The sequence below is a fragment of the Charadrius vociferus genome, unplaced genomic scaffold, assembly GCF_000708025.1.
Source record: "Charadrius vociferus isolate BGI_N301 unplaced genomic scaffold, ASM70802v2 scaffold132, whole genome shotgun sequence".
Classification (NCBI taxonomy): Eukaryota; Metazoa; Chordata; class Aves; order Charadriiformes; family Charadriidae; genus Charadrius; species Charadrius vociferus.
In genome coordinates, this window is record NW_009647028.1 from 1,103,440 (window position 1) to 1,130,863 (window position 27,424).

The window sequence follows — 27,424 nt, forward strand, 5'->3', positions numbered from 1 at the left end:
ATGCTTAGCTGGTTACAGAATAGAAACCCCTGGACTCTAAAATATATGCCTGACTTGGGCACAGACTTGAGCACAGACAGGGCTTCTTGAACACTCAGCCAGACTTGGGCACAGACAGGGCTTCTTGAACACTCAGCGGAGAGCTCCTGAGTCCTGCTTTTCCACTGATTACACAGAGTACGGGCAGCTAAGACAGGCACCTAAAGACAGACAGTGTGACTTAAAGACTGACAGCACTCTTCTCTCTGCTGTACCTTGGGTGTCAATCCACCAGCACCACTCTCAGGATTCATTCTGGGTCTACCTCAAAGCCCTGGTATAGCAGTACCACAAGGTTATAAGTGTGTTATTATGCTGCTTTCCTAAGATAATAATGCTTATGAGGCAGTGCGGGCTTTGAATGTGTGTGAGGAGTTGTGTGTATGGTATCTAAAACCCATTGAATGTCATGGGCAATTTTAATAAAATCTGTCCGTCAGGGTATCCTGACTCCAATGCTGTAACTCCAAATCCCAGCAAACTGACCCAGCTTGCTAGGGAGGTACAAAATCCCTGTACTCCGGGTAGGTGCAGACAGGTTGTTTCACAGGAACTAAGAGTCTAAGAACGTAGGAAACGTAGGATTTTTTTAATAGAGAAAAGGCCTTATAGAAGGGAAGCAAAGGCAGGTTTCATTCTGCCACCTCTCGGTAGGCCATTAATTGTGGTGCACTGAAACATGCTTGTATTGAAATACGCATCTACCAGAGTGGGCTGGAACACCTCTCCTCTGAGGAGCTGGGACTCTTCAGCCCGGAGAAGAGAAGACTCCGGGGAGACCTTACAGCAACTTTCCAGTATCTGAAGGGCGCCTACAAGAAAGCTGGAGAAAGACTGTTTACAAGGGCATGTAGCGATAGGATGAGGGGTAATGGTTTCAAACTGGAAGAGGAGGGCTTAAGTGTAGATATTAGGAAGAAATTTTTCACTATGAGGGTGGTGAGACAGTGGAACAAATTGTCCAGGGAAGCTGTGGAGGCCCCATCCCTGGAGGTGTTCAAGGCCAGGCTGGATAGGGCTTTGCACAACCTGGTCTAGTGGGAGGTGTCCCTGCCCATGGCAGAGTGGTTGGAAAGAGATGATCTTTAAGGTCCCTTCCAACTCTAACCATTCTATGATTCCATGAACTGTCTGTCTTGGGCTGTCAGTGAGGTCCCTACAAGGCACAGCTAGGAGGGGGTGTCTCTGTGTTACTCATAAGAGCAATATCCTAAATCTTCTCTTACAGTCATGCTAGTTTCATTGTTCCAGAGCTCTGCTGCTGATACATTACGCCTGCCTGCTGACCTTCACGACATTTTGCTGAGCCACAGGCTGGGGAGATGATGGACTATGTTTTTTCCTCCGTGTTTATACAGTACCTCCTATGATAGATGCCAGACGGTAGGGCTAGGCAACATATAAATGTGCTTGGAGAATTGAGAATGCTTCATTTTTTTTCTTTAGGTTCTCAGCTTCACAGATCTGTCAGTTTGCTTGGGGCAAAAAGAAATGAACCTACAAGAACTAAGTTTCCCTTCTCTGTTTTGTTATTATTTATTGTTTAGATTTCTGCACTCCCCCTGAGTCCCAGTCACCTCCCATTGCACAATTTACTATATGGGAAGCTGCAAGACAGGTGGGATGAACAGAGACAGAGGGTGGAGGAGGAGGTGCCTGGGGTATCAGTTCCACATGCTGCCATGCCTGTGCGTCCAGGACACGTTAAGGAACATATGAGCAATAGGAGTGGGTAATGCTGTATAAGGGTGATTGATTAACACGCACCTCCAAAGTAGGAGCCATCTGCCAGTTTGGTCTCCTTGTTGCCTTTGGTGAGGACGCTCACCACCCCATGCTGGATGAAGTACATCTTCTTGCCAATGGTGCCCTCCCGGATGATGTAGTCCCCTGGCTGAAACACCTCGAACCGCAACTTGGTCAACATGGATGTCACAAAGTTGGGATCTGCATTGGCAAAGAGGGGCATGGAGGCAACCAGCTTCCGGCAGTTGAAGTTTATGATTTCCTGACCATGATGCGATGCAAAAGAGAGGGAGAGAAAGAGAGAGAGGGAGGGAGGGGAAAAGATGGGACAGGGAGCAGAAAAGACACACACATATATTTAGTCAAATCCTAATAACCCCATTCGATCTGTAAATTAGAAAGTGGGGGGAAAAAATGCTTTTCCCTTAGTGTGGCTCTCCCAGTGCAGGCTGGAATGGGCTCTGGATGCTCAGAGCATGTAGCAGTGTGAGCTGAAGCTGATGGCTTGACACCATGCTTCACTGCTTTCATTCATATGCTTTCTCTTTAAGCCGGGATGATACCTCCCAACCTCCCAAATACACACAATATACCCCTTTCTGCAGGAAACCTTGGGCTGTGAGAGAGGTGCACAGCACCGGTGAAATGCTGGATGACAAAGCCCAGGGCTCCTCTCTGGGAATATGTTATAACTCACCTTGGCAGCCCTACGTTTTCTGTTGCCCTTCCTTGTCAATGAAGTATTAAACAGCACAAATGTGCCAAGGTGCTTAGAGAAAGAATTATCCTGAGCAGCTGGGGACAGCATCAAGAGAGGGGAGGGAGAGGTGCCCACGAGTCACTGGGGCACGGGCTGGATCATCAACCTCAGATGAAGAAAACCCAATTCAGCTGTTCAGCTGTCATACAGCAGACAGGGACTGTGCCTCCTCCTGTGGCTTGGTGTCACTCGGAGGGTATGACAGTACTTTCCACTGCACAAGAGCTGCTCTGTGCCGTGTCAGCTCAGATTCGGAAAGCGGCAGAAAGTGATATTGAGTAAATCACCTCAGCACAACGCTCCCCAGCCAAGCAGGGAAGGAGGATCTGGATGACTGGAGCAGGAAGAAAGAGGGCTGGGGAAGCATCTGTCTCCTCCTCACTGGGGTTCTTTTCGGGGTTCTTTTCAACCCTTTTAGACTCTGGCAGAACTAGTTTGAATATATGGCTGGCAGATCCTCAGCTCTTCTCTCTCCTATGGCGATACGCGACTGGGGGAAAATCAGGAGGAGGACCATTTCTGGTGCTTGTGGGTAACATATTAGAGGCACGCGCTAGGGAGAACCTGCACTGCTAGGCTTCAGCTCGGGGAGGAGGGTTTCTGTAGACACTCCTTTCAAGTGCGGGCCCTGCTAGGAGGCTCCTCCTTTCCTCTGACTCTATGTGCTGGTACAGCTGATGGATGGGGCACAGATGAGGCCAGTGCACCGCAGAGACATTTATACAAATACAGGAGATATAGGTTAATATTAGGGAGCACGAGACGGGAGCTTACTGAGACGCTGTACCAGCCAGGGGTGCGTGTGAGCGTGAGGAGGGAAGGGGTCTTGCAGAAGTGTGAGGTAATAGAAAGGCATTTTCCAGAGTGCTCTCCTACAGGGGTTCTTTGGGAATAGGGAGGACGTTGCCAGACATTGCCATGGCCTCAGAAGGTGCCAAGATGTACCTGTTCACATGATGCATACTGCAGCCCCCTCTGCCTTTATGTCAGATATCACTTGTGCTGCAGCAATTAACAGACTCAGGCAGGAGTCCTGCAAATGCCAAAGGCCTGGGCTTCTCTCTCCACAGCAGTGACTTCTGCCGTGACCAAGGCAAGGGGATACCCAACATACACCAGCGGGTAGGGCAGTCACTCCCTCTGAATGAAATTGTCTTGGACAGAGACATAGCCAAGCTGTGGACCGTGTTCTTCTTGGCCTTGCTCTCCTACACAGTTAGGCACAACACAAAGGCAGGTAGAGCCCAAGCAAAACGGGGCCTTTATGGCTGCTCGGACACATGGATGTGCTGTCTCTGCTGGGCGTGACTCTAGAGCACACACACAGCCAGTGCTAACGGGAAAGCTGACCTCCCACCACTCCCATCAACTGATGGTGTGCTCTGAAAAGCACTGGGACAGGACACTGCAAACCGGGAACTCCACAGCTGTCAAAGATGACAGGAACATGCATTGCCCATTCACCGCCCCCTCCTTACCTCTCGGAGGGGCTCACTCAGCTCTCCCAGGATGCTCTCTTCATCAAACATCTTCCCCTGGTAGCGGTGCTCATAGTAATCGTGGATGCGCTGCCGCATGTCTGCAGGGAGCTTGTGGAAGGACATATACTGCTCCACTTGTTTGTACTGCACAGGGGAGAGAGGAAGAGAAGGAATTACCAGGACATCCAACAAATGGCACCCACTCATGGACAAGCACATGGTAGACCGTACCCATACCTGCATCCTTCATGTCAAGCCAGGCCCAGGCAGATATATCTGGTGCAGGAGAGAGCAACTGTCTGAACACATGGGGAGTTTGCAGACGCCTTTGTTATATTCCCCAAATGGCCGTCCCATGTCTTAACCTTTAAACTTCCCCTCAGCGAGTTACACTGTGGAGACAACTCCCCACTCCCTGGCTGCTGAGCAGCCCAGGCGCCTGTCCTCCCCTACACACACGGCAAAAACTGGGAGCAGAGATGAGTGAGAAGTGCTCAGCTGGGAATCTTCTCTCAGCAAATAATGCTGAGCGAAGACTGTCCAAACCCTGTGCAGAATGAGAGTACGAAGTACAATGTGCCCTCAACAGAAGGTTTTCCCGTGGCACGCAGCAGAATGGTGGCCAGGGTGTATGACCTGGCAGCTTGGCTCTAGACCAGTAAGCGATGTGCAGCACCTCGAGGCCTCAGCCAAGCACAGGAACCCACTGTACCAGGGGCTGTACAAGACAGCAGAACACAGTCCTGCCTTGGATGTTCACAGTCACAGACAAACTGAAGGACACACAGAGACAGAAATCCGGCAGTTATTCGGCTGAAGCTGCAGTACCCGGGACCTGCTTTTCCTCTCCTCTGTGTTCTCGTCTACCCAGCTACGATGGCACCTTTGCTTTCCCACCTAGGGCTGCACAGGTCCAGATCTTCTTCACCTTTTGCCGGGTCCCTATTGCCCCATGCACTTGTGCTATATAACCCTAATAATTGTTATTACCTAACAATTTGCATTTCCACCGTGTCATTTAGAGGGGAATCCAAGGGCACACAGACTGATGCCAGAGCAGTATTTGGGGATGAATGGTGCTTTCTATGAGCAAATGACACCTCCTCAAGGGCACAGGACTGTAAATGGGTCCACTTGCCCTGAAGGCGCTGCAGGGACAAGGTGTGTACACTGCAATGGTCATGCTCCCTCCCGCTGGTATGCGGAACAGAATACGATCCTGAGCATGTACCACACTAAATAACGCTGACAAAAGGACTGTGCTCTCCCTTTGCCATCCCTCTTTCCCCTCTTCTCCCTGATAAATCTGTCCCTGAATGTCCCTTTACTGCAGCTTGTGCTGAAGTGCCTAATTACCAAACTTCTGCTCATTACAGACCTCCCCTGCACACACCAGTGTCGCTCTGCTCTCAGTACAGTCTGTGCTGACACTGCCTTGCATGCTAACAACTTGATCTGCACCAGAGAGGAGAAGGAATTACTCTAAGAAGCCAAGGTGGCAGAGGGGACACTCGGGGTTTCCTGGCATTTCCAGAGCTTTTTGTCTGTAGCTAGCAGCAGAGGAGCTGGCTGTAAATATTCATGATCACTACAGCATGATCAAAGTCAAGCGAGTCACCACCTCCCCACAGGGAGCCCGGCAGAGAATTGGCAATGAACGCTGCACTTTATTATTTGGATTGCCGAAGTTCCGTAGAGACCGGCAGGGCGTTGTGTCAGGCGGCGCTACGCTGGGCGCCGCACAGAGTCTGCAGCTCGTGAATGAGAAAGATAAAGGGAGCAGAAACCAACATCTCACATGTGGACGACTCACTGGTCTGAGGACTTTGCAGGTTATGCTCCTGAATGCAGAAATTTTAAGGGCTTGGCTCAGATGCCTGAACATAGATGTCTCCTGCCACTGAAGATGCACTGCAACATTTGAGACATCCAGGGGACCTGGCAAATCGGACACAGGACATGCAGGATACTCATTATGGAAAGGGAAATCATTAGGGACTAGATTCTGCTAACTCAGGATTATTAAATTTATCCTAAATTTATCCCCTTTTGCAGGGAAGTTGGACTAGATGATCTCTAGAGGTCCCTTCCAACTCTGAAGATTCTGTGATTCTGTGAAATCCACAAACAGTTCTGCTTCTTTTAATGCTGTATTTTTGCTGAATAAATAATTTACCAAAAATATCACCTTATACTCTTAGTTTTAGCCCAACATCTCGAACTGGAACATTGACCAGTGTCACAAGATGCCTCTCCTCACCTGCTGCCAGCCACCTGCCCGCTACCCCTCTTCTCTCCACCATAAGCACTTGCGATCAATCTATCTTCATCTGACCTTTGCTTCTCAGGAAAAATACCCCCAGCTTCTCAGACTCACAAGCACTGGTTGGATGGGGCGACTCAGACTCTTTGCTTATTCACTACTGTACATGGATTTATGGCTTTGTAACAAAGAGCAATAAATTACTGCTCTGCGAAGTCCCTAGGGCTTGTCAGATTCTCCTACAATCACTGTCCCCAGATAAGGCTCAGAGTAAAAGCAGGACAAATTTACTTCACCAGGAAAAAAAGGTTCTGCTTCCGATTACAAATTAAGAACATGGTTATAAATGAAAATTGTAAAATAAGAAACCATAATTCTCTGTCATAGTTAACAAGAGGTACACATTCTGGCTCTCCTGTCTTTGCTGGTGCTACCTCCTGCTACCTCCTCTCACCCATGCCAGCTGGAGAGTTTTGTGTGCTCTTAACTCTCCCTTGCGCAGAGATGGAGTCCTGCAGAGGTGCACAGAAATGAAAGCATCAGCCCCTTCTCTCTATGTTGGATGAATTGAAGATTCATGTGAGGTTTTCCCCCTCTCCTTGGAGCTGCTCAGCCAGGCTGAAGGCCACCACTCTTGTGGTGTCAAGCACCAACAGTGACTAACCAAGAGGACACTAAAAAACTGCCTGAGGGAGGGTCTTTCAAAGTGTAGTGGGATGTACGTGTGTCTTCTCAGCTCTAAGCTCTAAATGAGATCACTCCTGAGATCACCAGCAACACTCAGTGATGGGACGAAGCCAAGGGGTAAGGGTAATCGTGTGGTGAACATCAACAGCAGAGTGCACGGGGATTAAAGACATTGCCTGATAACCCTGAATTTACAGGTCTTCCTTTTTTTACCGGAGGCCCTGATAGCGTGCAGATCTGGCACTCTCTCAAGCCTCTTCATGCCCCCTTGAGTGGGCATCCCTTTGAGTGCCTTTCAGATGTGGCCAGGCTAACCTGACAGCCCCCTTTTGCCTCCTTTCTCCCTCGCACTTCTCTGTTCAGTCTTCTTACTTGGCTCCATGTCCTCAGTCTGACCTGTGCTCAGAGGAACGCGCAGAGATTAGTGGCCTCTCTGAGTTCAACTAAAAAGACTCATTTAGGAATTATTTAAATCTCTCTGAAGACAATCGAGTCCATTTAAATCCTAACTCATTTTCTTAAGTCTGTTTTTCCTCAAATAAGCCCTTGAAGAAGGTATTAATATATCAAAAGGGAACCATTTAGCTGAGGATTTTTCCTTCTAGAACTGGGCACTTTCTCTCGTTGTCTCACCACTCCCCTCCCCTTCTACTAAAGCTCAGATCATTCACAGTCCAAAGGGAACTAAATATTTTTAACTCCTTCCATGCCCTCAATCTCTGTCATGACCCCTCCTCTCTCTGGCAGTAATAAAATATTGTCTGAAAAGGCTGGACTATTTCCTTGCCCTACTTCTGAATATAAAAAAAGATCCTGCATCCAAGAAGGGCTGCTCCCAGCCCAGCCCTGGCATTGACACCTCTTTGAGTCCTCTTTTGGTCCACACACTCTTCAGAGCTTCCGAGCAACCTTGATTTCCATTTTTGCATCTCAGTTAATTCAAACACACACACGTTCACAGTATGCTGCCGAGATGGGCACGCACACATAACCTACTGTAATGAAGGCACTGGGGATGCTCGTCTCCCTCTATCCGAGGACAGATACACATTTCCTACACTGAGCTGTACGTACTGCTTGCATCCTTCCAGAAATAGGCTGCAATCACTGTGGGACAGAGTTTAATTTTGGTTACAGTCTCCACATTTGGACTCCAATGAAGTCAACAGAGATGCACTTGTGTAAGAAAAAGAAGAACCAAGCAGAGTAATGCATTTTCATTCAAGTGAAAAATTATGAGGCTCTGACAGTATTTCAAATGCTGGTAGTATATATCTTGTGAGACTGGAGTAAGATACACATGAGCAGCCACCATGTACAATGTTGTGACTCTCTCAAGTGGATTAGTGCTTCATGAGGTAAAGACCAAATCATGAGATTCACCAGATGGAGTGTCTTGATGGGACACAGTTGCATCTTTGTTTTATTTTCTCTGACCTATGATTAGAAGTAAAACAGTGCAGCTCCTCAGCATTTAGTAATCATCAAAACCAAATAAATCATAGAATCACAGAATGGTTTAGGTTGGAAGGGCCCTTGAAGATCACCAAGTTCCCACCCCCCTGCCCTGGGCAGGGACACCTCCCACCAGCCCAGGTTGCTCCAAGCCCCGTCCAACCTGGCCTTGAGCACCTCCAGGGATGGGGCAGCCACAGCTTCTCGGGGCAACCTGCGCCAGGGGCTCACCACCCTCACAGTGAAGAATTTCTTCCTAATATCTATTCTAAATCTCCCCTCTTCCAGTTGGAAGTCATTACTCCTTGTCCTATCGCTACATGTCCCTCTCCTGCTTTCTTGTAGGCGCCCTTCAGATACTGGAAGTGGCTATAAGGTCTTCCCAGAGCCTTCTCTTCTCCAGGCTGAACAACCCAAACTCTCTCAGCCTGAGATAAGAGTTCCATTTTTTTCTGAGTTCCATTTTTTGTCTTTTAAGCCATTCATATTCCCATCCTCAGGGTTTGTTCTATGACCAGATACACATCTTACTTAAAATGATCAAGACACACATTCTCATGGAGTCAAATGACTCCAGGAGTGAGTGATCTAAGGGAAGAAAAGTGAATTTTTGTAACTCAATAAAATCATGATGACCCCGCTGGTGCAATCTTTGTTGGTTTCCCTCTGCAGAGCTCCATACTTGATCATATTCAGCATGAGTCCTAGCTTATAGAATGTTGCTCTTTTCTCTTCCTGAAATTTTGCTGAGCACTGTAACTGGTGCAGGCTATCTCAGTTTATCCTGAGTCTGCCAACACTTATGAACGCAGTTGGCTCTACATGCGTACTCATGCTCATGAGCACTGTCCTGCTGTTTTCCAACAAGAATATAGACATTCATAAAATTAAACGTGCACGGGGCTGGCTTCTCCATAGCAATGGGGAAGTGATTGAGAGGAGCTGTATTCAGGCATATGCTGTCCTTCCTATACCCTCTGGCCCCCAGGCAGTAAGAGGATGTGCTTACAGATGAGGCTGAAGCGGGAGCTGGATTCCTTCACAGAGGGAACCAGGGGAAACTCTAAGTGAAGTAGTAAGTGGGGAGACAGCTGGGCTGCCCGCATGAGGGGAACAGTATGGGGGGAGATCAGAGCGTGGTACAGGCAGATTGTAGCAGGCTGTTTAGAAATTGGTGGTTATTTCAATATCAGAACACCTCAGACCACATCCGGCACAGCACCAAAGATTTTCAGAGCTACTTTTGCTTTCTGATTAATGAGGTAAATTTAAACCCACGTCCATCTACCCTTCAGCTTTGGAAGTTATTCGACAGCTACCTCCATTCTGCAAAAAGCTTTACCTAATGTCCTGGTTCTGAGCTCTTCCAAAGACTGGCTTAATTTTTGTATCACGGCACTAGCTCAATTTGCTACTGGAAGATGATTTTTAAGTGTTGCATGTTACATGCTGAAAAACATGGAATGCTTTTACCCTTACCACAGCGATATCTTCAGAAACTATCTTACCTCGAATCAGGCTCTTTATCTCTTGCTGTGTTCCAAAGACCACAGACACTAGCAGAAAACTCTTGGAGCTTTTTTTCCACTTTCTATCCAACATTCATTACATTGAGGATGGCTGATCAGGTGCCGTAGCTGCCTCCCTTTGCTGTTAATCAGTACCTATTCAAGCAAGGATTATGCTTCAGACAATCCCATTTCTGGGCTGTGAGATGTCAACAGACCGAGTAGGGTCAATTATGAGCCTGATGAAACTGTTGTTTACTTCCTCCCATCAGCTGCATTGCTGCAGTGGCCACAGCGCGAGCCAGGGAACCCCGCCATGGGGGATGGTGCTGTTAGCACACAGCGCGAGCCAGGGAACCCCACCATGGGGGATGGTGCTGTTAGCACACAGCGCTGAGCTTGCAGTCACACACCCAGAGGACGTGGCCTGGCTTTGCTGCAAGCAATGGAAATGTCTGCTATCTTCAGGAGGTCCTAGGAGAGCAGATCCAAGAACTTTGGGACAAATCTCTGCATTACATATTGTGGGCAGTGCCCCGTTTGTCTGCTCTTGCAGGTGCTCAGCCATAAGGTCTAATCCTGTGCATCATGGCAAGGTGGTACAATGGTGAATATACTATGTACAAACTTGTTCATCACGGCTACAGAAATAGCTTGTTTCCATGACTGGCTCCAGCCTGGGAAAGGCACCTGAGGAGAATGACTTGCTGGGTTTGAGAGGACACGTCCTAGCATCGTCAGTAGTCCAGCAGAGGAAACTTTTGGACCTGGTCAATGAATCCTTTATTACTCATTAAGCACTGGGAAACTCATCTCACAGGATATTTTGGAGATGTCGGGTCGTGTCTCTGGATCTACATATTTGGAGGCGTGATGGGGAAAAAGAGATCAGCATTACTTTCATCAGAAGAGTAGAACGAGCAAGATGAGCTAAAATCTGCCACCAGACAAAGGCCGGAGATGGGGAAAAAGGAACAGTGAGTCTGTGCAATTTGAAATCAGTATTGCTGGGAGCAGCCTTTTGCCAGGAGAGGCGGCTCAGCAGGGAGGCTTAGCTCTTCGCATTATGATGTATTTATTTATTTATTTACAGTTCAAGTGCCAAAATGAATTCCAAAACTGATAATGAAGTTTGAAATCCCACACTGGGATACGAAGAACTGCTGAGGCAACACCACTTTCCTTCCCGTGACAACACACGCGGTGCTCGTGCGTGCACAAACATACTGCTCAGACCGGGCTGTCACCGACATTGCTCAAAGAACAGAACTATCTGTCCAGCTTCCACTCTCAGAAATAAGATAGCAAAATCCTAGCTATAATCACAGCAAACCAAGACGAATGCCCAATGTAAACCCGCTGACAGAAGGCAATCTACATGGCAGTTTCGTTTTTCCTTGTGTAAAGATGTGCTACAAAGACACCACGATGCTGCTGACTCCTTCCTTCCATTGTTGGCGTGAGCATGGAGTGGGTACTGCATGTACCTCTGCATTTCGTGGCAGTCATAGGCTCCATACAGGCTCTACCACCCATAAGGTGGACACACTCACACAGCTGGGCACTGTCTGCTGTAAGTGCTGACTGATCACACCGCATAGATATCTAGAAGACGTTTTTTACAGCTTCAAAATGGGGCTTCTCTGTAACACATGGGTAAACAGTTTCAAGGAATAAGGAGTTCGCCAATGAAATATTCTTGCAAGAACAAAAACTACTAGACCCCAGATTAGTTAAGACTCTAAAGGGAAGGCAATTAGCACTGCAAGACGTTTTTAAAAGAAAACATTAGGTTTTCATTGAAAAAACATTTGCATTTTATAACCAACCCAGGATTCTTTCATGAAAAGGATTAAATAACCTTTAAACAATTGGCACAAACTTCTGATTTTTTGGTTGAGCTGAACTGAACAAATCATTATTTATACCACTCAGTTACCTATTTCTTACAAACATTCTTCTAAAATTGAGGTGGATGTGGTATCTGTAAAAGGACAGCCACTTGCAGCGCTGGATGCACAACCCCGAGCCAGCCATTCTCACTGAAACTTGGCTGCTCACTGCCTGAAAGCATTTAGGGACTTTAAATAAGAGTCAAAGGATGATATAAGTTGGAAGGGACCTCTGGGGGATCATCTGGTCCAAATTCCCACTCAAAGGAGGGCCAGCTTACATCAGGTTGCAATTTTCTGCAACCTCCTTGGACCTAGTATCACGTGTGGGTGGAGACGCAGAGAAGGTGGGGATGGGGGACCCTTTACTATTCCAGCCATTCTTTAATATGTCAGGGGGGAAGTTGGAACTCTCCTGTAAACTGAAGCTGCATCTAATCTTGCTCCTTCCACTCGCTGACTCTGGACTGCAAACCAGCCAGAAAACCCACTCCTGATTACAGAAGAGACTACCTAGAGGCAGAGCTGAGACACCCAGCCCAGTGCACATCAGAGGCCCTTGCCCCTAGACACAACCATTAAAGCACATCATTTTTTAGCCTTGTTATCAACCCCAAATGCTTTCATTGACAGTAACGTGGGCAAACTCTCAGGCCATCTCTTAACAGACTGAGGTAATACACAACTATTGCAGTCATAACAGGATAAAGCAAGGCACTCCAAACTTTTCCAATTAGGAAATTTGATTAAATTTTGCATTTGATTAAGTTTTCCAGACGCCTTTAATTTCTGGAGTGCTGCACACTCTCTACCCTCTCCTTCAGACACATTACCAGAAAAGTAAGGGAGCTTTGCAGCTTTCCTGACATTCAGGATTGAGATGTTAGCTCAGAAGGGGACTTCTACATAACCCCTTTGGACTCTACGAATCTTGGAATGCCGCCTGAGAACCTACAGACATTGGTGACCAATCACCTTGGGAATGGCACTTCAAATCCTGTCCAGAGTGGTAATGAACATGAAATCTCCCATCCGACAGGTTTGTGGCGGAGTAGATGTGGGAATAATGGCAGTCTTTGCCCAACTCCACACTAACAGAGCAGCTGACACTAGTTATCTTAATGTATCGGCGCTGCGTCGTCCCCAAGGTAGCACTGGCTAAGCCAACCCTGGAGCCACAAGAATTAACACAGCTTCGGTACAATGCTGCGCTTGGGTTAATTAGCTCTGCTTAAAGGAGGGGTGGAGGGGGGCTAATCAGCAAGGGCATGTTGCCAGGCTAACGTGATTATACTGTATCCAGGACCACAGCTAGGGATCTCTGCACCAAATTCCCTGCACACATTCATTTGGAGGCACTTCAGAACACCAAACTGCATAATAAACCAACCTAAAACCACGGGAGTAGCCATGAAGGGTCAGGCTGAGGGCTCCTCTCACCTTCAGGCTGATGACAAGGCCCGAAATGTTGAGAGTTGGACAGTAAAGTGCTTTTTTGCTTGGATAGCCAGACCATGGGATAAAACTGTGGCACGGACTGTGCTGATGGTTGAGCAGGGCTGTCTCAGGAACTGAGAGGGGATGTCATTAGTGCTTCTGTAGGATTTATGAAGTGATGCTCTCTCTAGTGTCACCTGCTTGCCCCCTTGCAACCGTGCTGCAGCAGGTGCTTCTTCAGAATAATGACAAGTGAACATGCAAGTATCTACCCAGTTTCAATATATATTTTAAGAACAAGAGGCACTGAATAGACTGTTCGGGGGGAGGAGGAGCAGGAGAGCAAAGAGCCTGAGAGAATGCCAGTGTTGCAGACAGATCTTGAGGAGAGATGCGGCTCTGGAAGGAGAGATTACGGCTTTACTGGGCTCTGCAATGCTGACAGCAGCAATTCCTACCTCTCATCAGTCATTCTTCCATATGTACCTGAGAAGATAACATGGGGGAGTTGAGCCTCTCTGCAGGATACCCATCGCTGTTTGCATCCTGCTGGGATGGGAGAGCGAAGCCCAGAGTCTCTCTCTGCTTTGTTCCGAGGAGCGTGGCTGCAGTAAGCAGCATAATCACCACTCCCCAAAGCCTCAAGGTTACGGAGTCTGCTGGGGAGGCTGAGTGTGTGTGCGCGTGGTGACTTGACATAAATATTAATCCAGCTGAGCTTTGGGATTAGAGAAAGAAATTAATAGGGGAACCTGCAAAAAGCATGAAAATAACTTGCATATCAGTCTAGTTTATTCAGCTCCTGGGCAGGAAACACTCTCTCTTGTGAGCCACAGTTACTACAGGTTGTGGGGTGATTTCGCAGCCAATTATGAACTTACATGTTAAGGCTTGAGCTGATCCAAGAACAGCTGAAAAGGGCTTTGCGCCTCTGCTCTTGCTTATGGAGCTCCTCCACCAGCACCTTGCACCAGCTTTGGCACTCACTGGACTCTACAGTAAGCTCATTCAACCCACTAACCTGGCAGAAAACTAACTCAGAAAAAAGAAATCAGCTCAATAAAGGTCTGAAAAGTATGAAAGGTGGGGCACAAGAGTGAAGCGGTGCAGTTAAGAATAGTGGCAGGGAGCACCGGGTGAGAACAGGTATGTGAAGCTTCCCCTCTTTGGTCAGAGCTCTGAGATCAATTCAGTTACAATATGGAACTGCACAACACGACTTTGGGAATTTTTTCCATCAGAATCCTTCAGGATGGACTTGTAGTAATATTCTCTCACATGTAGGACATAGACACCGATCTTGGGTGCAAAGATATTTCGGAGTTAGACACCAGACTGAGGTTAAGAGATAAGAGTCAGCTCCTGATCCTGCGCTGTGACCATGTGCAAGTGATTTAGGGCATAACACCCTCTGCAATGCAAGATGGGACAGACAAGTCCCTTCTAACTTTGCCTCTGGGACTGGAAATAAAACAGTCACTTCAGAGTGCCGGATCTAAAGAGCTATTCTGATTCAGAGCTTTTTAAGGGAGGCACAGAGCCAGACTTACATGATGGCTGTGCCAGTTCCAGTGCCTGAGCTGGTGTGAGTGCTCGATGACACACGGGACTCTCCACTTGTACTCAGAAACCTCAGCACTACGCTGTCTTGGAGGGCGCAACTTCCCTCTCCAAATTTTCCATGCTTCCTACCACCCCATCAATCCTACACTGCCTCCCAGCCTTGCAGAAATTAGCATAGCATGAAGTCAGATGCTACAGGAGGAGATTTAGACAGGACAGGGATTAAGTGTCCAAATGTTCGATGAATGCAACCCAGAGTGAGACAAGTCTGCTACTGAAGCCAACAGACAACACATCTTGGCTTTTATTCCTCTTCTCAAAAGCTCTGTTTGTACAAGGGAAGAACAAGTTGGTTTGGCAGAGATCTAGACAATATGAAACTTCATCACAAACTCATTCCTGAACCTTGTCCTGAGGGTTACACAAAGCAAAGCCTGTGAGTACAGTTACTAGCTCTAACCACCTGTCCTGTTACCATGTTATTTCTGCTATTCCTCCCTCTCCCCACTGTCTCCCCTTTCTTTGGCTACTCCCAGAACAGCTGCCGAAATCTCTGCTGCCTGAGCCTCTGCCGAGGTGAGAGGCAGAGCCCAGTTTGCAGCCCAAAGGTGCGCTCAGCAGAAGTTTCTAAACTGCTGCCTGCGTTTACCAATCGACCTGCAAACGTGTTGAGATTCTTCGCTTATAATATGCTTCAACAGACACATTGTCCCATGAGGACTGAACTAAATTGAGTTGCAGGGCTGCAAATCACGAAGCAGCCTCATTTTAATCACGGCTATTCAAGTGCTAAGGAATGCAGAAAGTAAATACATATTTGTTTTAAGGCCATCATTTGTCCCATTTGCAAGAGGAAAATGAACGTACTCAATCCCTGAGGCTTTATTCCTAGGAGAATACCTTGGGAAATGAACCTGCTTTAACCGCTACACATGAAATACACCCTTTGTTAAATCCTCTACCTGCTGACAAATCACATAGCTTTCCTCCTGGATCTATTAAACCTCTCATTCACATCTCCAATTCTAATCAGGCTTTACCATCTCACACTTCTTCTGCCACCTCAGCCACAGTCCTTGCTGGCTTACTGGTGACTGATTTCCCTGAGCACTGACCGGAATCCAACTTCCAGGGTCAAGTTCTGCCCTTGTCTTCTGATCTGGCTGGGGAAAAAATCATAGTGCCCAGTCCTGCAGGTGTAAATTTGGCTGCGGCTAGGTTGACCAGGTGGTTGGATTTGCAAATCAGTCCTTGACTTCTATGCTACTTCAAATACATTTGAATACATACTCTGCATACACAGATTTGATCAGCTTGCATTCCTAGTGCTGCAGTGTCCTTCTCTTTGGCACACCTTACTCTCAATTAGAATTAGTCCAGCCAATTTGTAACACAGTGGTAAAACTCTATACAAAGCCCAGTGCTCTAATTGCATGCCAGTCCTCCACACTTCTCCTAGGCTTCTTCTCTCTTTCAGCTCTAGCTGCATTTGAGATTGTCCCTACCCTCAAAGCATGACTCAGCCTCTGGTCTTCTTTGCTTTCACTCTCTGAGCTACTTCAAGGTCTTTCTGTGGTCCAGTGTTGGAGCCCCCATGTCTCAAACCTGTTCCTAGGCCATCTAACAAATCTTTTCTCCCACCTCCTCTCATGTAGCAACTTAAAATTCACTTTTCTTAAGCCTTGTGCATGCTAGTCATCCTTTACCCACTGGAACAACAGCTACCCTCACACCTAACCTAACTGCACCTGGCAGGGTCAGAATAAGGTTAGCATCTAATTCTTCCCCTTCTTAATCTTCAGATCAAATGCATCCGTAAGACCCTGACCATAACACCTCTTTGCCTATGGCATCCTCAGCCTTACTAATTGAGGGCAGTTGCTTTTGTTGATGCCTGAAATTAACCTACTGTCTTTGCGGTGAAGTCCCTTCCTCACCTCTGAGCCACACAGGCGCTTGCTCTTCGTTATGCACAGTCACTCTTCAATCAGCTCTCCTGCTCTGTGGAGGTGCAAGCCTACCAGTTCAACCGGAAGTTGAAGGCAGAAGTTCAGCCTGTCTATGTCCTCGAGGGAAAAGTATCATTGCACCAGCAGCCCCTTTGCTTTAGATAACAAAATGTCATCGTGCGGACAGCAATATACTGAAGGCATGGAAAGAGGGAAGGAACTGATGCAGTTCCATGAGTTATCCTTCATCGGCTGAGTCACAGCGAGTGGCCCAGTTTGCCCCTTACCATCTTCCAAATTCACAGCATTGCCTTAAACACACCACCACCAGTTACTGCCGCTGCAGGGGTAACCCGAGCAGTTGTGACATTTCTCTCTGTGCCCTACATTATGCAATCCAACAACTGCTCAATTAATTCGATAGCTACCTGGGGAACCTGTTGGGAGCTCCTGAGCTTTGATCAGTGCTTTGGGGTTTGTTACGTAGTTTCACTCATGAGCACTGAAGTGAATATAATCTGGATACTTTTAAAGAAAGTACTTGCTAAACAAAAGCTGCACATTCTGGAACATTCACCCGGGATTTGAAACAAGATCGCGGAAAGGAAAAAGTGACTTACAATTTTAGATACCAGTGACATTGATAATGTTGATCTAAAAAGACAGTCAGAGACAACAAAAATCACCCACTTGCCCTACTATTATTCATCTGATCTTGCAAGTATTTCCTCCTGAGGGTCTGTTTGAGTGATTGGGTGGATATGAATTACCAACAAACAGCCGTGGCGACAAAGACACTGCACCTTTGGCCTCTCACATGGGTCAGTGACAGCCCTGGCTTCATCCAGACAGTGCATAAACCACCCCTGGGTCACATAAGGGTCGCAAACCCCAGTCCTTACCTTCTCCTGGTACTGACGCCGTGAGGAGTCCAGAGACTGGATTAGGGCTGTGGCATGGCCGATGAACATGGCATAGCAGGTGGCACCGACAATCATGCTCAGCATAGTGAGCCACACATCTGACATGCCAACGGGCGCCTGCTGCCCATACCCAATGCAGAGCATGTGACTCATTGCCTTGAACAGCGCATAGGAATACTGCTTCCCCCAGGAGTCATTCTAAAGAGACAGATAGACAGACAAAGCTTTAGCAGTGGGACAAGACATTCTCTGGGATGAACACATTTCAGAAAAGGTTATCTAACATTAGACCCACAAGTCCCATGTTTACATGTTGAACACGCAATTTAATTCTTTGATGGCTTGGAAGTGCTGGGCGCACGTAATTTTTTTTTTTTTAAAAAGCCCAAGTTTAGTCATCCAACATTAACTGACTTTGGCGAGGGTTTTTTACAGTTTCCATGTACTCTTTCCAGCAAAACTTTCCAGAAAGGAAGCCAGACAGTCTGACAGACTGGTAACCTGGGATAAACTGCAATGATGCATTGGGATATTATCAAAATGACCCACGTGTGGGAGAAGGAACTGAAGCAAATGATTACTCCACCGGGAAATGGACTTTAACAGAGAAATGGTAAAAGACAGCCTGAGCAAGGTTGCCAGCAGGAAGATCTTAGAGTGGGGAAAATCACTCCCCAGCAATTTAGGAAATGGTCAGGATCTCTGGTCATTACCTGAAGAGATGGGACGGGCAGAAAATTAAGATGATAATGTCCAGACAGCAAGTTCTCAGTGTAAAACGGGTTTTTTTTCAGGGAGCTGAGGAAACTACAAATGGTCTCATTTGAGAGATGCAATAAACCACCGTAAGAAGCCAGCTGAAGTCAACGACTTCTTTCAGACACCCTGTGCTCTCCCACTGCAACTAACACAAGATGCACCTCAGCAATTACATCATGGGATAGGGGAAAAAAAACAGTATAAGTTTCATGATTATTCTGATTAGCTTGAGTTCATGGAACAGCTCAAGGTACATTTACTATCCTGTGGGTATTATATGCTAGCAAGTCCTTGCCACAAAACCTTGTAAAGTAAATGCACTGTCATCACACACAGCTATTACAAGGTATGTGAAAAAATACCTCTGCTACAGTGACACTCATCGCAGCACATAATCTGTACATTCATCAGTCTTCTTTCTGCTCCTAGGAAAGCGTTAACATTATGGATATAGCTGTGCAGATACATGTACCCTGGCAACTTAGAAGGTCATTGTACAGAAAGCCTGGTTTGTGGCTTGTCAAACAGACAAGCAGTACTTTTGTGAACTCCATTCAGAGAGATGCATCAGCCTCAGCACCAGTGCCCAGTGATGCTGGGAGCCCTGTAGTTTACTGGACACCTCCTTGGAGGGATGCAATCACAATCAGGTGGACAGCCGATGACCTCTCTGCAAACAGCTCTCTGAGTGTCACTAATGTTGATGGAAATTTTTCAGTAAGCTTAGAAGTAGTAAACAGAACCAAAGCGTACTGTCGCTGTTTGTGAGCTGTGGCAAAGAGCTGGAACCTCTGGAGAGTGTTAATGCTTGGTTAGGAGATAAGCACATGGACAAAGACAGGCGATAGCGTTACCCTGGCCATATTCAGTTACATTATGCAACACAGGCCTGATTCACACTGCAACAAGAAGGGCAAAGCGACAGAAGTGACAGCGAAGCGGACACAGAAAAAGTAGCACATTCACAGCCCCAGAAGAGACTGCTCCCTGCTGGCGCCAGCCTGTCTGGGCTCACCTCCCTAACAAAGCAGGAACCTGTTCACCTCCTGCACTGGAAAAAACTACCCGTGAGCCAACAGAGAGAGACAAGAGACAACGTGGCCACTGGTGTCTCTATTCCTGACTATGCAGTTGGCTTGCCAGTGTGTGAGGAGCCACAGCCCAAAGGGGAGCCAGCTACTGATGAAGGCAAGGAGCATTTGCATTCTGCTGCCTGTCCAGGGCAGGAGGAAGGATCCAACCATGGGCGCTGTCTGCGGTGTAAGCACCAAGGGAGTGAATCTGCTTGCTCCTTTGCTTCACCCATGTCTATGCTGTGGCTCCTACAGTCCTGACCAAGCAAGTGTGGGGCACCCATTTTTCTACCACCCATGTTTTATGTCATGTTGCAGACCAATTTCTGATCTGTGGAGGCATCAGGCATCTCACACACCTTACATAAGCATCCCCACATCTTCACTGTTGAACATTGCCAGGAGCCACGGTCCCTTTCCCTCAGCCCTGTAGAACTAGCAGTCATGAAGTCATGGCCCCTGCACTTACAGAATGGCAAATGCTGCAAACTCTATGGCTTCATAGAATCATAGAATGGTTTAGGTTGGAAGGGGCCTTGAAGATCATCGAGTTCCACCCCCCCTGCCATGGGCAGGGACACCTCTGACTAGACCAGGTGGCCCAAGGCCACGTCCTGAGCCTCCAGGGATGGGGCCTCAACAACCTCTCTGGGCAACCTGTGCCAGTGCCTTGCAACCCTCAAAGTGAAAAACTTCTTCCCAATGGTTAATCTCAACCTGCCCTCTTCCAGTTTATAGCCATTCCCCCTCGTCCTGTCACTCCATGCCCCAGTAAAAAGTCCCTCCCCAGCTCTCCTGGAGCCCCTTTAGGGACTGGAAGGCCGCAATAAGATCTCCCCGGAGCCTTCTCTTCTCCAGGCTGAACAGCCTCAGCTCTCTCAGCCTCTTCTCATAGGAGAAGTGCTCCAGCCCTCGGATCATCCTCGTGGCTCTCCTCTAGACACGCTCCAGCAGCCCATCTATTGTCCGTGCTTCAGCAGGGAAGTCATCATCACCCTAAACCAACAGATGGGAGCAGTCACACTTGACCACCCTTTGCTTAAAATGGTGCCTCACCTGTAAAGGTGGGCAGCACATTCACAACTTTGCTGGGGCCGAAGTAGTAGTGCAGGTGTCCTGTCCCATCCCTTCCTTGTTAAATACATCCCTTACCCAGGCAGGCATTTCTCAATGGCCACTGCAGAAATGCTTCTGAGTTCAGTGTGGCAGTAGTTTAACAGGGCAGCACAGCTCCACAACAGAATTGAGAGCATGGAGAAATGAAACGCTGAGCTGAAATTCCAAAGGGAATTTGGGGAGACAGAGTAAGAGTAGCTGAGCCGGAACTTTATACACCAGGAAACTGGCTGCCAGGGTCTTTAATGGCCAGGAATGATCAGAGTCCAAGAGGAACATCTGGGTCTCAGGCAGGTTCAAATTTTAAAAGCCATTCTTCCAGCAAATTGCTGCTCAGGAGTGCTGTTTACGAGGAAGCTTGGCAGTGTTTTGTAGGAATTAGTCATCCAAAACCACAACATCCAACATCACTGAGCCCCCGTAGCCTGCAGAAATACTTCTGGCTCCCTGGGAACTTTATACTTACAAGTCGCAACCCCAATTCCCATCAGCAGCACGACTCCCTGTGAGGACAGCCTGCTTTGTGCCAGACCGAGGAGAAGGTTGAGTAATGACAGACTGAGGGGTGAGAGCTGGAGGAAAACACGGAGTGTTTAAAAAAATCCTGAGCAATGTGGTCTGCTGGGAGAAGAGATCAAGGACTGCTGAAAGAGAGGCACTTCCATGAAGGGGAAACCTTTCAGAGCAATTACCTTTAGGACACAACCTCTGAGCTCTTTGAGCATCTGTGAAGAGCACTGGATCCTCATGGCACAGTCTACGTGATGACTCTTTGCTTATAAGTCTCAGTATATCTTTAGTTTTGAGGCCTGCTCTACACTCTTTTGTTTCCCACAGCATAAGCAGGCAGGTCAAGAATGCAGTACTTTAAGCCAGACTAGTAGTAGTGGTTCCAAACGTACCGTGTCACCAGTTTACTAGCATCATGGTGCCTTATACTGATACAGCTTGCTTCTATAAGAGCCATACCCCTATACTCAATATACCACTATACCGGTCCCCACCGTGGGAGGGTTGTACTACTTTAAATATACTGGAGTGGCTAAAATGGTCCATTAGGGTAGGTAAATGAGGCCTTAAACTGCAGAAAGAAAATGACTCCTCGTTAACCAAATCTCAAAACAAGGTAAAATGGAGCTACAGATCTGTGCTTGAATATAGTCAAGAGGGATGTTATCTCAGATACATGCCAGGCACTAAGAGCATTTGCAAAAGGGAGTTAAAATCATTTTGAAGCCGTTTCTCAGACTAGCTTGCTTTTAACATCCACACTGGCAGGACTATAAGGGTTTCTCTGGGATTAGTGTCTGGACTGCAATGCCTCTGCTCAGATCCACCCTTGAATACTTGGAGACATGTTCCTGGCATGTTACAAAGGCAGCGTTGGGTTCTGCAGTACCTTAAAGAAGCACCAAAAGAAACAGTGTGGTGTCTTATAGGATGTTCTAGGTCTGATGTACATGTGAGTGTACCTGGTTGAACCCTCACAGAAGAAGATTAGAGAGAGGGAAGACAGAGAGAAACAGTGGCAAATTCTTGGGGTAAGGGCATAGTCCACGGGCACAATGGTATGCCTGACTTACACCGCTAATTCACAGTTCACAGTATTAAGGAGCTGTCTGTATTGAAAGGGCATATTTTAATCTTGTGAACTCCCCCATTTGTCTCAGCAGTGATCTTATCTGGCCACAGAGTTGTTACTCGGGGTTTGCTACTGCACACCACTGCTGTGCTGTGAAATAAGGCCTCTGAACATCTCTGCTCTCGCCTGGACAACACTGCCCTTTCCTGGGTGAGGAAAACATACCTCTCAATCCAGTTTAAAGGAAGGGAATGATGGGACAAGAAATGGAGATGATGGGTCAAACTTCACATCAGACAGAACCTGCCTGTTCTGGGCTTATTTCCAAGAAGAGCTTTGCATGGCCTTCATCTAACAGAACAGAAGATCTTCTTGGGACCCTGAGCGCACCGGTGTGTTTTAATTGCCCCAGTCAGCCTCACCTATGACCCCCACCCATGCACCCATTGTTCCTGGAGCTCCATTTCAGCTCAGGCCTGGGCATCCAGACCCTGCTTGAGCTAGCTATACCTGCACCCAGCCCTGGCCCTGAACATATTCTCGTATCCAGAGAGGGGCTACAAAGCTGTTGAGGGGTCTGGAGGACAAGGCTTATGAGGAACGACTGAGGGAACTGGGGCTGTGCAGCCTGGAGAAGAGGAGGCTGAGGGGAGACCTTATCGCTCTCTACAACTACCTGAAAGGAGGGGGTAGAGAGGTGGGGGCTGACCTCTTCTCCCTGGTGACAAGTGATAGGACGCAAGGAAATTGATGCAAGTTATGTCAGATGAGGTTTAGATTGGATATTAGGAAACATTTTTTTTCACGGAAAGGGTTATTAAACATTGGAAGAGGCTGCCCAGGGAGGGGGTGGATTCTCCATCCCTGGAGGTATTTAAAAAAAGGTTAGATGTGGTACTTGGGGACATGGTTTAGAGGTGGTTTTGCCAGGGTAGGTTGATGATCTTAAAGGTCCCTTCCAACCTCAGCAATTCTATGATTCTATATCTATCTATCTATCTGTTTTAACCTTGTTTCCAGCCTTGCCTTTCACCCCATCTCTTGCTGCTCCTAACTGGACTCCCTGGGTAGCCCCTGACATGACTGTCACTCTGCCTTCACTGGAATGGTCAGCAGACCCTCTTACCACACTTCTGCTCTGCCCACCCTGGTTTGGACTGGTAGGACTGCCCTAGTAGGCGAGGGCACTGCCTGTGCAGGGGTCACCCTTGGCTCCTGGCTTGTATCCCATCATGGAGCAGCCCCACTCTTGCTGCTCCCAGAGAGATTTTACAAAGCATGATCATCTGCTACACAGCTTCATATGCCTGCTGAGTGAGGGTAGGAGGGATCTGCTGGACCAGAGGCTTGGGAGGAGTTAGGAATCACACAGGAGATCCATGCAGGATTGCTCTGTCTTCCACAACGCATGCTGCAACGGTTTCTCTTCCTCCTTTCTAACAGCAACACTACAAGAACATGTCAGGAGGCGGGAAGGAGGGGTTAAGCTCAAAAGGAAAGCTACTCCCCTTCTTTTGGTAGAAAGGAAGACGATTAGTATTTCCTATGCAAGGTCGCTATATTTGACATGGGGATATTTGCCTTCCCTGCAGGGTTATCAGTTCAGCACGATACCCAAGGGAGCAAGCCACGTGTTTCCAGCAGCTTTCAGGTCTCAGCAGAGCTCAGATTTCTCTGATGAGGAGCTGCCAGGCAAGGGTCTTGGGGAGATGCTGCTGCCCGCACACATGCCGCTCTGCAGCTGACTCACTAGTGCTTCTCTTTTTAATAAAGTGCCCTGTAGGGAAGCTAATGCTGAAGCCCCTGAGATTGGGACTGAGCAATTAATGCTGAAAACATCCTTCCCTGCCATTTCAGAGCCAGTTCAGAAAGAAGTCATACAGAGACTCACTCCTCCTACAATTGCTAAAGGTGAAACATGGAGCATGTAGAAAACACCGAGATGAATTGGACCCAGGGATTTATCGAGCCCTTAATATGATTTTGGCAACAGCAGACCCTTCACAGATCCCCTGGAAGAGGATCAAACCTTTAGGAAGCAGATGGGAGGTGATGAATCTTCTTTCCTTGCTGTGTTGGAATCAGAGCTGGTTTCATGGACTGCCAAGTGGCTAGGTGGGAAACTCCGGAGCGTGGAAGAGCAGCACCAGCAAACTCAAGGAGAAAGCCTCCAAAGCGTTTGGCACCTCACTTTCAGCTCCCCTTGGCTGTAGCAGCTCCAGAAGATTCCTTTTTTCTCTACAGTGGTTCTATCCCGGCTTTTTGGCTCCAGTGTATAATCAGGGCAGTCGTGCACCAAGTATATTTATCTCCTCAAAGCTGTGACCAGGTCAGTACAGAATGTCCCAAAATCCAACCTGCCAAAATCCAACAGACAGATGCCGTCCTGGCCTCTCACCTCCTAACCCTGCCCATCACAGCTTTCAGACAGAGCCGTTCTGGAAACTACCATCAAGTTCTTGGCACCAAAGTCTAAGAACAGCCCAGACCACCAGTTTCTTGTCGTTTCCTGACTCCTGGCCTCTCCTATTACTTCGCTATAGACTATAGGTAAATTCTTGCACTAATAATGCCATCCACATCCATCATTGGTCCCAGTGACACATCTGGAAATCTTCTCAAGAGATTAGCAGACAGAACGTTATTGTGAGAAGAAACTATCTGATTCCAGAAAAACTAATGACTCGCTCTGTTAGATGTTCTAAACCCAAGCTATTTTGGGGCTGGCATATTCCTGTACAGCTTCTGGAGTGGAAGCCACCTGAACTATAGGTGGGATGTATAACCATCTCTCCAGTTCTTCATCCCAGTTTCCTGAGGCTCCATTTCTGAGACAGTCACTGAGATAATAATATTATTTTTTTTCACTTTCATTAAGTGGAAAAAGTGAAGGTGATTTAGCTGCAGAGGAGAAGCGGAAAAAATCACACAAGGCAAGTTTAATTCCCAGCTTCACAGGCTCTCAAGGCTGGGAAGACAAGTACTGCAGCATGAGTCCTTGCCTGGTAAAGTCATATATCCTCTTCTGGATAGAAACTTTCTACCCTGCCTCTCCTGGAGATTATGCTGAGCCCTCCTGCCTGTAGGATGCATCCTTCCCTCCGCCCCCAATCTTGCTGCTCAGAAAGGCGCCTAGGCTAAATCTTTTCTTCCTCTGTCCTGTCTTCTGCCACTTTTCAAGACCCTATCCCTTCACCACACCTTGACGGTCATTTATAGGCTCTGATCATATTCTGGCCCACTTAATTCTTCTTCTAGATTGTATACATTTAGCTTTGTTTCCCTACTCATCAGGCTCTGATCCCAGTATGTTTGCAGCTCTGCAAGTGGTTTTCTGGCCTTACAGCCTCTGTGTGAAAAGTGTCCAAGAGGCAATTTGCATTAGCTTGTGCCACGCATTAGCGCAACGTACTCAGTACAACCTCAGGTCTCTCAGACTGTTTTAGATAGCCACCATTACAGTATTTACTTATCCTCAGAAGTATGTGGGGAGGGAGAACTGTCTGAGCTTCCCATCTGACTTGCCCGGAATCACACAGAACAGAGCTGAAAACCAAACCTAGGTGTCCTACTTTCAGTCAGTGCTCCAGCCACTGCGTTATTTTTCCTCTCACCATGCGTGTCTACCACTGCTAGTTATTGCCTTCTGTGAAGGTTTTCCATCCACCTTGTTGTTTTGACTCTTCAGGTCACTTTGCAGCTTGTGTTGCAGCTCTCATCCGCTGGCCTTTGGGCCAAGTGTGCTCCTCAGGCTTGTAACTACAACCCTTTACCTCTTCCCCCAGGGCTGGATGGGAAAAGCCAACGGAAGTTGTTACCATCAGACAGCAGCCTCCACCTAAATGTTAGTATAAAGGAAACATCGTTCAGATCTGCTGCTCTGAAGCTGTCCTGCAAGGGCACCGTGGCCAAGTCACTTCATCGAATGGCGATGATTTCTGTCTGCACCTCTGAGCTCTCCAGGATGAGGAGCTTTATGTCCTTTTCAACATGAAGAGCACAAGCACAATGGGGCCCTGATCTTTCATTGCTCCTGCCATATAAATAATAAAAAGGCAGCATGGGGGAAGATAAGGCAGCTGCTGCATGGGTTGTTCTTCTGCTGTAGATAAATAAACGGTTCTAGTCTCCAGAACTGTCAGTCTGGCACCTTTCAACAGCGGGAAGTGAATGATTATTGCAGAGGGAAGAAATGAATAAATAAACACCAAACAGACGACTTTTTCATGGATGCTCACTCTTCTCGGGCATGGGCAGCATGTGCCCACAGCTCTGCATGTGGGAGGCATGGGAAGCTGGCCGTTCTTTTATACATTTTACATTTGTTCTGTTCTGCCCGAGTGCCTGATTATTATTATTTTTTAAGAAGAAATTGGCTGGGGGAATCTGGAGGTTAAGAGCTGCAACAAGAGGCAATTTTTTAAGCTTTGTCAGTTTTTGCTGCTTAATCAACTGGACATTGTCCCTTTGAATAAAAGATCCTGAATTCTCAGCGAGATGGTTGAAAGGTACCACGAACTCCCCGTGCATTTACCATATGGTATAAATCTCCCTTACAGCAAACAGCAGAGTGAGCAGCACAGCTTGGGACGTTATTGGGAAGTCTGGCCACTGATGCCATGATGGGAGGCCGAACTGTGGCTTGGCAAGGTCTGCTACAGCCCACTCTCATGGGATATTGTGCAACTGCCCAGGGAGAAGGGTGGGTGATCACACCGACCCTTCAAGCAGATACGGAGCAGAAGGCTTAACAGTTTCCTTGAGACCAGTAATGGGAATTATGGATCAGACCCAGCTATGTCTCTAGGACCCGCTCTGCCTCCCGCCTTTGGCTCAATCTGCCCACATCCCAGGAGAAGAGCGTGTGCATTCTTGCTCTTTGCTGTTTCCTGCCAGGAGGGGGAGCCTGGTTCCTGCCTTCTGCTGCAGGCAGCCCGCAGCAGCCTCTGCTGGGGCTCGTTCCTGCTCTGCAGCCCTGAGACTGCCTCCTTGCAGAGATTGCCTCCAAGGAGTCTCCATGCCCACAGTGCCGTGGCTTTCCAGGTGCCTGCTGGATAGTGGAAGAAGGCCCTACAAGGACGGGGAGTGGAAATGGGAAGCTGGAGGATTCCGTGTTAGTGCTGGGAGGTCGATGCTGAAATGGTGATGCTGTGACCGAGGGCCTGGGCTTAGGGCCGTGAGGGAGCAAAGC

At 47.7% G+C, this 27,424-nt stretch overlaps 1 protein-coding gene across 1 annotated transcript in view; it reads right to left on the reverse strand.

Moving 5' to 3' along the window:
• The window catches only part of HCN4 (hyperpolarization activated cyclic nucleotide-gated potassium channel 4), a 105,473-nt gene that overhangs the window by 16,231 nt on the left and 61,818 nt on the right, over positions 1-27,424 (reverse strand). The window contains exons 5-7 of the mRNA XM_009895578.1: positions 17,683-17,901; positions 4,024-4,170; positions 1,807-2,047 (exon numbers count right to left, since the gene is read on the reverse strand). Of these exons, the coding sequence (XP_009893880.1) occupies positions 1,807-2,047; positions 4,024-4,170; positions 17,683-17,901 (607 nt within the window). The remainder of the gene's footprint in view (positions 1-1,806; positions 2,048-4,023; positions 4,171-17,682; positions 17,902-27,424) is intronic.